Here is a 10125-nt window from a genome sequence, read left to right as displayed (position 1 = left end):
GAACATGTTTCCTGCCTCTAGCGTGTCCAAACCCTTAAAAACCGGCCTCCACCGCCCTCTGAGGCAGAGAATTCCACAGACTATCCCAGGTTATCATGTATGATCGAACACAAATAAATGATGGGTAGACAAAAGTGCTGGAGAAACTCAGCGGGTGCGACAGCATCTATGGAGCGAAGGACATGGGCAATATTTCCTTCGCTCCATAGATGTTGCGTCTCCATTCCCTTCGCTTCATAGATGCTGCTGCACCCGCTGAGTTCCTCCAGCACTTTTGTCTACCTTCGATTTTCCAGCATCTGCAGTTCCTTCTTCGTAAACAAATGAGGAATACTCACAAGGTGAACGTAAGGCACAAAGTATCCGAAGAGGGCAGTGGGAATGCCGAAGGCCCAGATGCGGTAGCCGAGGAACCTCCATATCTTCACGTTGAAGAGCTTCCTGAAGTTGAGCTTGCGCTTGGCGGAGCTGGTGTTGCCGCCCCCGCCGGGCGCGGCCAGGGGCCGGTAGGTGAAGCTGGCCCAGCAGCAGCACGAACATGAAGATGGACAGCACCCTCAGCGTGTGGCTCAGGCCGATCTTGGGCAGCAGCTGCTTGAGCAGCAGCGGGAGCACGATGGTGAACACGCTGCTGCCTGCCGTCACGATCCCGTTCACCAGCCCCAGCCGCTGCTTGAAGTAGTGGCCCAGGATGACCAGCGAGGGCTGGTAGGCAAAGGACGAGCCGCAGCCAAACACCACGCCGTAGGTGAAGTACATGGGCCCCAGCGACCTGCAGACAAACCACAGGCAGTGGTCAACCAGGGGCCGAGAGGGGCTGTACACTGGGATGTCAGGACTTTCATATGAAGAAAGACTGGATAGACTCGGCTTGTACTCGCTAGAATTTAGAAGATTGAGGGGGATCTTTTAGAAACTTACAACATTCTTAAATGGGTTGGACAGGCTAGATGCAGGAAGATTGTTCCCGATGTTAGGGAAGCCTAGAACAAGGGGTCACACAGTTTAAGGATAAAGGGGAAATCTTTTAAAACCGAGATGAGAAGAACATTTTTCACACAGAGAATGGTGAATCTGTGGAATTCTCTGCCACAGAAGGTAGTTGAGGCCACAGTTCATTGGCTATATTTAAGAGGGAGTTAGATGTGGCCCTTGTGGCTAAAGGGATCAGGGGGTATGGAGAGAAGGCAGGTACAGGATACTGAGTTGGATGATCAGCCATGATCATATTGAATGGTGGTGCAGGCTCGAAGGGCTGAATGGCCTCTACTCCTGCACCTATTTTCTATGTTTCTATGATACAATCTGTTCAAACTCAAGTACCATTTGTTTCAATAGACAATAGACAACAGGTGCAGGAGTAGGCCATTCGGCCCTTCGAGCCAGCACCGCCATTCAATGTGATCATGGCTGATCATCCACAATCAGTACCCCGTTCCTGCCTTCTCCCCATATCCCCTGACTCCGCTATCTTTAAGAGTCCTATCTAGCTCTCTCTTGAAAGCATCCAGAGAACCGGCCTCCACCGCCCTCTGAGGCAGAGAATTCCACAGACTCACCACTCTCTGTGAGAAAAAGTGTTTCCTCGTCTCCGTTCTAAATGGCTTCCTCCTTATTCACAAACTGTGGCCCCTGGTTCTGGACTCCCCCAACATCGGGAACATGTTTCCTGCCTCTAGCGTGTCCAAGCCCTTAATAATCTTATATGTTTCAATGAGATACCCTCTCATCCTTCTAAACTCCAGAGTGTACAAGCCCAGCCGCTCCATTCTCTCAGCATATGACAGTCCCGCCATCCCGGGAATTAACCTTGTAAACCTACTCTGCACTCCCTCAATAGCAAGAATGTCCTTCCTCAAATTAGGAATGTCCTTCCTCAAATTTCTTTTTCACACAAAGGGTGCATGGAACAAGCTGTCAGAGTGAAGCCAAACGCAAATTGGAGGAACAGCACCTCATATTTCGCTTGGGCAGTTTACAACCCCAGCGAAGAAGGGTCTCGACCCAAAACATCACCTATTCCTTCACTCCATAGATGCTGCCTCGCCCACTGAGTTGCTCCAGCATTTTGTCTACCTTCGATTTTTCCAGCATCTGCAGTTCTTCCTTAAATAATACAACCCCAGAGAATATTGGTTCCTCTAAATTCAAGTAACCCTTGCATCCCGTCTCTCTCTGTCTCTCCCCACCCAAGTAGTACCAGTTTCAAAGTCGTCTTGTTGAGTCTCGTTGTCGATAACTCGTTTTCACCAAGCCCACAGCCTGTTTCCTTTATCATGGTTCCCACCTCAGAGGGCGGTGGAGGCCGGTTCTCTGGACGCTTTCAAGAGAGAACTAGATAGGGCTCTTAAATATAGTGGAGTCAGGGGATATGGGGAGAAGGCAGGAACGGGGTACTGATTGGGGATGATCAGCCATGATCACATTGAATGGCGGTGCTGGCTCGAAGGGCACGTGCACGCACGCACGCACCCACATGCACGCACACACACACTCGCACACACACGCACGCACGCACAAGCACACGCACGCACAAGCATAAACACGCATGCACACACACATGCGCACACACACGCACACGCCATCACACATGCGCGCACACGCGCGTGCACACACACATGCACATGCACACGCACACACGTGCGAGGAATAGATTGAGTAGACGCATAGTCTCTTGCCCAGAGTGGGGAAATGGAGAACCAGAGCCATAGGTTTAGGGTGAAGGGGGAACGATTTAAGAGGAATCTGAGGGGTGATCTTTTCACCCAAAGTGTGGTGGGTGTATGGAACGAGCTGCCGGAGGAGGTAGTTGAGGCAGGGACTATCACAATGTTTAAACAGGTACATGGATAGGATAGGTTTGGAAGGATATGGGCCAAACGCAGGCAGGTGGGACTAGTGTAGCTGGGAAACTTTGGTCGGTATGGGCAAGTTGGGCCGAAGGGCCTGTTTCCACACTGTATCACTCTACGACTCTCTGTGTTGAAAGTGCTTTCTAAATAGTAACTTGTGGAAACACAGGAGAAAGAAAAGTAGGTTGATTTAAAATGTCATGAATGTAGGTTTAGGTTTATCATTGTAATGTGTACGAGACACAGTTAAAGCTTTTCATTGCTTGTTATCTAAACAAATCAGATCATACAATAATAGTAGTAGTTTAGAGATCCAGCGTGGCAACAGGCCCTTCGACCCGTCTAGTCCGTGCCGACCAGCGATTTCCGTCCTCCACTAGGGCCAATTGACAGATCACGTGCAGGCTGATAAGAGTTGGTCTTGGCTCCATGTTCGGCACAGACATTGTGGGCTGAAGGGCCTGTTCCTGTGCTGTACTGCTCTCTGTTCTATAATCTGGACTTCACGCTGCCTCGGCAAGGCCAGAAGCATAGCCAAGGACCAGTCTCACCCCGGCCACTCCCTCGTCTCCCCTCTCCCTTCAGGCAAGAGGTGCAGAAGTGTGAAAACGAAAATGCCGGAGATGGTGACATGTTCCCGATGTTGGGGGAGTCCAGAACCAGGGGCCACACACACAGTTTAAGAATAAGGAGTAAGCCATTTACAACGGAGACGAGGAAACACTTTTTCTCACAGAGAGTGGTGAGTCTGTGGAATTCTCTGCCTCAGAGGGCGGTGGAGGCCGGTTCTCTGGATACTTTCAAGAGAGAGCTGGATAGGGATCTTAAAGATAGCGGAGTCAGGGGAGAAGGCAGGAACGGGGTACTGATTGGGGATGATCAGCCATGATCACATTGAATGGCGGTGCTGGCTCGAAGGGCCGAATGGCCTACTCCTGCACCTATTGACTATTGTCTATTTTAACTAGGCACATGGACATGGAGGGCTGTGGACCACGTGCAGGAACAGGGGATTAATTGTGTGCGGATGTTGTGGGTCACAGGGCCTGTTGTTGTCGCACTGTTCTCTGTTCTAAGTGCTTTCCTGGAACTGTTATCTGTACACACACACAGAGCTACCTTGTGAGCAGGACAAACTAAACCCCTTGGCTGTACAGATGGTTGATGGAGGTAATGCTACTCCACATATGGGAGACAGACAGTGAGCTTGCCAGAACTGACTGATACTGACTGCCGCTTCCAAAAATAGATGCTATCATAAGACTTGTCTTAATTGACAAACCAGAATTTGTTGTTAGAATATGGTCTCCATTTATCGAATATTTGAAAAGCTAAATTGGTTTAACATAGAATCAGGGTTGCAAGCTTAGTTTGGGATTGGATGGATAGTTACACTCAACATTCCCCAGGTCTATCTCCATAATCTTGACATTAGAAGTACCCTTCTGCGTTTCTCTTCTTCCCTCCATCTCTCTCTATTGCATTCTCTCATCTTTTTCTCCCTTTATCTTTATTCTTTAAAAAAAAACCTGAAGCTATGTAAGGAATCTGTAATTGAATTGTCGATTACTATTATTCGTATGCATGCTTCTAATAAAATAAGTTTAAAAATAAAAAAATAGATGCTATCTCTGTGCCCAATTGGATACAGAGCTGGAGTTGTGACATTTACAAGCTGCTGGGGCAGGAGACACCTCTCAGCGTGTAGAAAGGAACTGCAGATGCTGGTTTTAAACCGAAGATAAGCACAGAGTGCTGGAGTAACTCAGCGGGACAGGCAGCATCTCTGGAGAGAAGGAATGGGTGACGTTTCGGGTCGAGACCCTTCTTCAGACTGGTCAAGAGAAAGGGGAAAAGGAGAGATATAGACGGTGGAGAGATATAGAACAATGAATGAAAGGTAGGCAATAAAGTAACAATGATGAAGGAAACAGGCCATTGTTAGCTGTTTGTTGGGTGAGAACGAGAAGCTCTCAATCACGGGGCAACCACCTGCTTGGCAGGCCTTCTACCTGCTGGGATAGTCCCTGCCACATCTACCTCCTCTGGCAGCTCGCTCCATATACCCACCACCACTCTCTGTGTGAAACCATGACAACCAAGATGCCTCATCTGAGCTCCATTTAGCCCATATCCTTCTAAACCTGAAGAAGGGTCTTGACCCGAAACGTCACCCATTCCTTCTCTCCAGAGATGCTGCCCGTCCCGCTGAGATACTCTAGCACTTTGTGTCTACCATCCTTCTAAACATTTCCTATCCATGTACCTGTCCAAGTGTCTTTTAAATGCTGTTATAGTCCCAGCTTCAACTATCTCCTCTGGCAGCTTGTTCCATACACCCACCAACCTCTGTGTGGAAAATGTTGCCCCTCAGGTTCCTATTGAGGCTTCCATCCGCCCCCCCCCCCCCCCCCCCACCACCTTAAACCTATGCCGTGAAATCCCCCTCCCTCCTGCTGGGAAGGGAGAGGAGGGGAGAGGAGGGGAGAGGAGGGAGTTGGGGCAGGGACTAGTGCACTATTTAAAAAACATTTGGACCGGTGCATGGATAGGACAGCTTTGGAAGGACATGGGCCAAATGCAGGCAGGTGGGACTAGTGTAGCTGGGACACGTGTGGGGCCTGTTTCCGCGCTGTAAGACTCCACGGCTCTGATCAGCACCGCGGCAGCTGAAGCTCAAAGAGGTGAATGGAGCAGTCTCCAGGGTGTGGGGAGAAAACTCCGACACACAGTAACAAGAGGACGTACGGAACGCTCTTGTGCTGGAGAGGTGATCTTATAGAGATAGTCAATAGTCAATAGTCAATAGATGTATAAAATCATGAGAGGAATAGATCGGGCAGATGCACTCTACAAGAGCCTCTTGCCCAGAGTAGGGGAATCGAGGACCAGAGGGCATAGGTTCAAGGTGAAGGGGAGAAGATTTAATAGTAATCTGAGGGGTAACATTATCCACACAAAAGGTTGTGGGTGTATGGAACGAGCTGCCAGAGGAGGTGGTTGAGGCTGGACTCCAAAGACGTACAGGTTTGTAGGTTAAGTGGCTTGGTAATTGGCTAGTGGGTGTAGGATAGTGTTAATGTACGGGGATCGCTAGTCAGCACGGACCTGGTGGGCTGAAGGGCCTGTTTCTGCGCTGTATCTACAAACTAGGCTATCCCAACGTTTAAGAAACATTTAGACAAGTGCATGGATAGGACAGGTTTGGAGGTATGTGGACCAAACTCGGGCAGGTGGGACTAGTGTAGATGGGACATGGGAGTCATAGAGTGATACAGTATGGAAACAGGCCCTTCGGCCCAACTTGTCCACACCGACCAACAATGTCCCAGCAACACGAGTCCCATCTGCCTGCGTTTGGCTCACATCCCTCCAAACCTGTCCTATCCGTGCACATGTCTAACTGTTTCTTAAACGATGGGATAGTCCCAGCCTCAACTACCTCCTCTGGCAGCTTGTTCCATACACCCACCACCCTTTGTGTGAAAAAGTTACCCCTCAGATTCCTATTAAATATTTTCCCCTTCACCTTGAACCTGTGTCCTCTGGTCCTCGATTCCCCTACACTGGGCATCGACCCCGATCTATTCCTCTCGTGATTTTGTATGCCTCTATCAGATCATGTTAGACAATAGACAATAGGTGCAGGAGTAGGCCATTCGGCCCTTCGAGCCAGCACCGCCATGCAATGTGATCATGGCTGATCATCCCCAATCAGTACCCCGTTCCTGCCTTCTCCCCATATCCCCTGACTCCGCTATTTTTAAGAACCCTATCTAGCTCTCTCTTGAAAGCATCCAGAGAACCTGCCTCCACCGCCCTCTGAGGTAGAGAATTCCACAGACTCACCACTCTCTGTGAGAAAAAGTGTTTCCTCATCTCCGTTCTAAATGGCTTACCCCTTATTCTTAAACTGTGCGTGGCCCCTGGTTCTGGTCTCCCCCAACATCGGGAACATGTTTCCTGCCTCTAGTGCGTCCAAGCCCTTAATAATCTTATATGTTTCAATGAGATACCCTCTCATCCCTTCTAAACTCCAGAGTATACAAGCCCACACCTTGTTGGTGGATGTGGGCAACTAGAGCAGGAAGGGCTTGTGTCCACACTGTATCATTCTATGACTGTGTGAGTGAGGAGCGGTGCTGGAAACTCACGTGACGAAGGAGCTGGCCAGGATGCCGACCAACGCAACCGCTGCCCCAGCCACGGCCGTCTTCCTGCAGCCGTACAGGTCGGTGAACACGCTGACAATGGGGGAGCACAGGAAGATCATTCCCATCGACACCGAGCCCACCCATGCTGTGGAAACAAGTGACAGGCCACGTAACACACCCGGCAGTGACAGTCTTGTACAATAGACAATAGGTGCGGGAGGAGGCCATTCGGCCCTTCCAGCCAGCACCGTCATTCAATACACAATAGACAATAGTTGCGGGTGGAGGCCATTCGGCCCTTCCAGCCAGCACCGCCATTCAATATACAATAGACAATGGTTGCGGGAGGAGGCCATTCGGCCCATCGAGCCAGCACCGCCATTCAATATACAATAGACAATAGGTGCGGGAGGAGGCCACTCAGCCCTTCCAGCCAGCACCGCCATTCAATGTGATCATGGCTGATCATCCCCAATCAGTACCCCGTTCCTGCCTTCTCCCCATATCCCCTGACTCCGCTATCTTTAAGAGCCCTATCTAGCTCTCTCTTGAAAGTATCCAGAGAACCCGCCTCCACCGCCCTCTGAGGCAGATAATTCCACAGACTCACCACTCTCTGTGAGAAAAAGTGTTTCCTCGTCTCCGTTCTAAATGGCTTACCCCTTATTCTTAAACTGTGGCCTCTGGTTCTGGACTCCCCCAACGTCGGGACCATGCACTATCTTTAATCGGACTTTATCTTGCACTAAAGGTTATTCCCTCATCCTGTATCTGTACACTGTGGACGGCTCGATTGTTATCATGTGTTGTCTTTCCGCTGACTGGTTAGCACGCAACAAAAGCTTTTCACTGTACCTCGGTACACGTGACAATAAACTAGACTCGACTTGTTTTGGAGCACTGTATTCATTTGTAGTCTTTCTGCTGACTGGGTAGCATGCAAAACAAAGCCTTTCACTGTACTCGTGACCATAACAAACCTGGAAGCGATACAATAATAAACCAAAATCTAAAAGCTTTGTTTTGCATGCTATTCAATCAGACCTGATGACACCTAATACAATCAAGTCAAACCCGTACAATAGCTGGAGCAAAGGGGAAGATACAGAGTGCAGAATATAGTTCTCAACGTTCAAACCAATTAATATAAGCAGACAAAAAAAACAGCATGCTGGAGTAACTCAGCGGGTCAGGCAGCATCTATGGAGCTAAGGAAATAGGCAACGTTTCGGGCCGAAACCCGTAAGGGTTTCGGCCCGAAACGTTGCCTATTTCCAGAAGGATTTCGGCCCGAAAAGTTGCCTATTTCCTTAGCTCCATAGATGCTGCTGCACCATAACTCAGCGGGTCAGGCAGCATCTGTGGAGAACATGGATAGGTGACGTTTCACAGAGTGCTGGAGTAACTCAGCGGGTCAGGCAGCATCTGTGGAGAACACGGACAGGCGATGTTTCGTGTTTAGTTTATTATTGTTACAAACTGTATGGAAGTTGGGCAGTCATGTTGTAGTTATATATAGCGTTGGTGAGGCTACATTTAGAGTACTGTGTTCAGTTTTGCACACCATGTTACAGGAAGGACGTTGTCAAGCTGGAAAGGGTGCAGAGAAGGTTTACAAGGATGTTGCCAGGACACAAGGGCCTGAGCTACAGGGAGAGGTTGAGCAGGCTGGGGCTGCTTGGAGCACAGGAAGATGAGGGGTGATGTTACAGAGGGTACAAATTCATGAGTGGAATAGATCGGGTCGACACACCTCAGAGTAGAGCAATCGAGGACATAGGTTCAAGGTGAAGGGGAAAGTTTTAATAGGAACCTGAGAGGTAACTTTTTCACACAGTGGGTGGTGGGTGTATGGAACAAGCTGCCAGAGGAGGTAGTTGAGGCTGGGACCATCCCAACGTTTAAGAAACACTTGGACAGGTACATGGATAGGACAGGTTTGGTGGGATATGGGCCAAATGCAGGCAGGTGGGACTAGTGTAGATGGGGCATGTTGGTCGGTGGGGACAAGGTGGGCCGAAGGACCTGTTTCCTTGCTGTATGACTACATGTACCAAGGTACATTGCAAAGCTTTGCTGGGGTCTGTAAAATAAGGTGAGTATGCAGTGTTTGGCTGAGCAGGAGATTCACTGGTATGTGGCGACTGACTCGCATATCAGAACCTTCATAGGTTCATAAGTCATAGGAGGACACGATGAGGCCATTCAGCCCATCAAGTCTTCGCCATTCAATCGTGGTTGATCTAACTCTCCATCCTAACCCCATTCTCCTGCCTTCTCCCCATAACTCCTGACACCCGTACTAATCAAGAATCTATCAATCTCCGCCTTAAAAATACCCAATGGCTTGGCCTCCACTTTAGCCGTCTGTGGCAATGAATTCCACAGATTCACCACCCTCTGGCTAGAGACATTCCTCCTCATTTTTCTAAAGGTACATCCTTTAATTCTGAGGCTGTGCCCTCTAGTCCTAGACTCTCCCACTAGTGGAAACATCCTCCCCACATCCACTCTATCCAGGCCTCTCACTATTCGGTAAGCTTCAATGAGGACTCCCCTCCCCCTCATCCTTCTAAACTCAATTCTATTAGGATCATCAGAACATACTACTACAAACTTTACGACAACTCAGAGACAATTTTTTAATTGCAGTCTAATAACTGCGAAAAAATTAATACTAACATTTTGGAAAAAAACAGCAGCCCCCACAATTAAAATGTGGGTTACGGAAATGACTGAGAACTTGCACTTGGAAAAAATGAGACTTGTCTTCATTGACAAACCAGAACTTTTTGTTAGAATATGGTCTCCATTTATTGAATATTTGAAAAGGTAAATTGGTCTAACACAGAATCAGGATTGCAAGCTTAGTTTGGGATTGGATGAAGTTACACTCAACATAGAAACATAGACAATAGGTGCAGGAGTAGGCCATTCGGCCCTTCGAGCCTGCACCGCCATTGAATATGATCATGGCTGATCATCCAACTCAGTATGCTGTACTTGCCTTCTCTCCATACCCCCTGATCCCTTTAGCCACAAGGGCCACATCTAACTCCCTCTTAAATATAGCCAATGAACTGTGGCCTCAACTACCTTCTGTGGCAGAGAGTTCCAGA

General features: G+C 48.8%; 1 protein-coding gene across 1 annotated transcript in view; it reads right to left on the bottom strand.

The window, feature by feature from the left end:
* Positions 1 to 338: 338 nt before the first annotated feature.
* The window catches only part of LOC129694970 (monocarboxylate transporter 10-like), a gene marked incomplete at its 3' end in the record, with an annotated part of 75974 nt that continues 66187 nt past the window's right edge, over positions 339 to 10125 (bottom strand). Inside the window, 3 exon segments of the mRNA XM_055631710.1 lie at positions 339 to 521; positions 523 to 772; positions 7007 to 7151. Of these exon segments, the coding sequence (XP_055487685.1) occupies positions 339 to 521; positions 523 to 772; positions 7007 to 7151 (578 nt within the window).

Source organism: Leucoraja erinacea, unplaced genomic scaffold, assembly GCF_028641065.1.
Source record: "Leucoraja erinacea ecotype New England unplaced genomic scaffold, Leri_hhj_1 Leri_87S, whole genome shotgun sequence".
Taxonomy (NCBI): domain Eukaryota; kingdom Metazoa; phylum Chordata; class Chondrichthyes; order Rajiformes; family Rajidae; genus Leucoraja; species Leucoraja erinaceus.
This window is presented reverse-complemented; position numbering and strand designations above follow the sequence as displayed.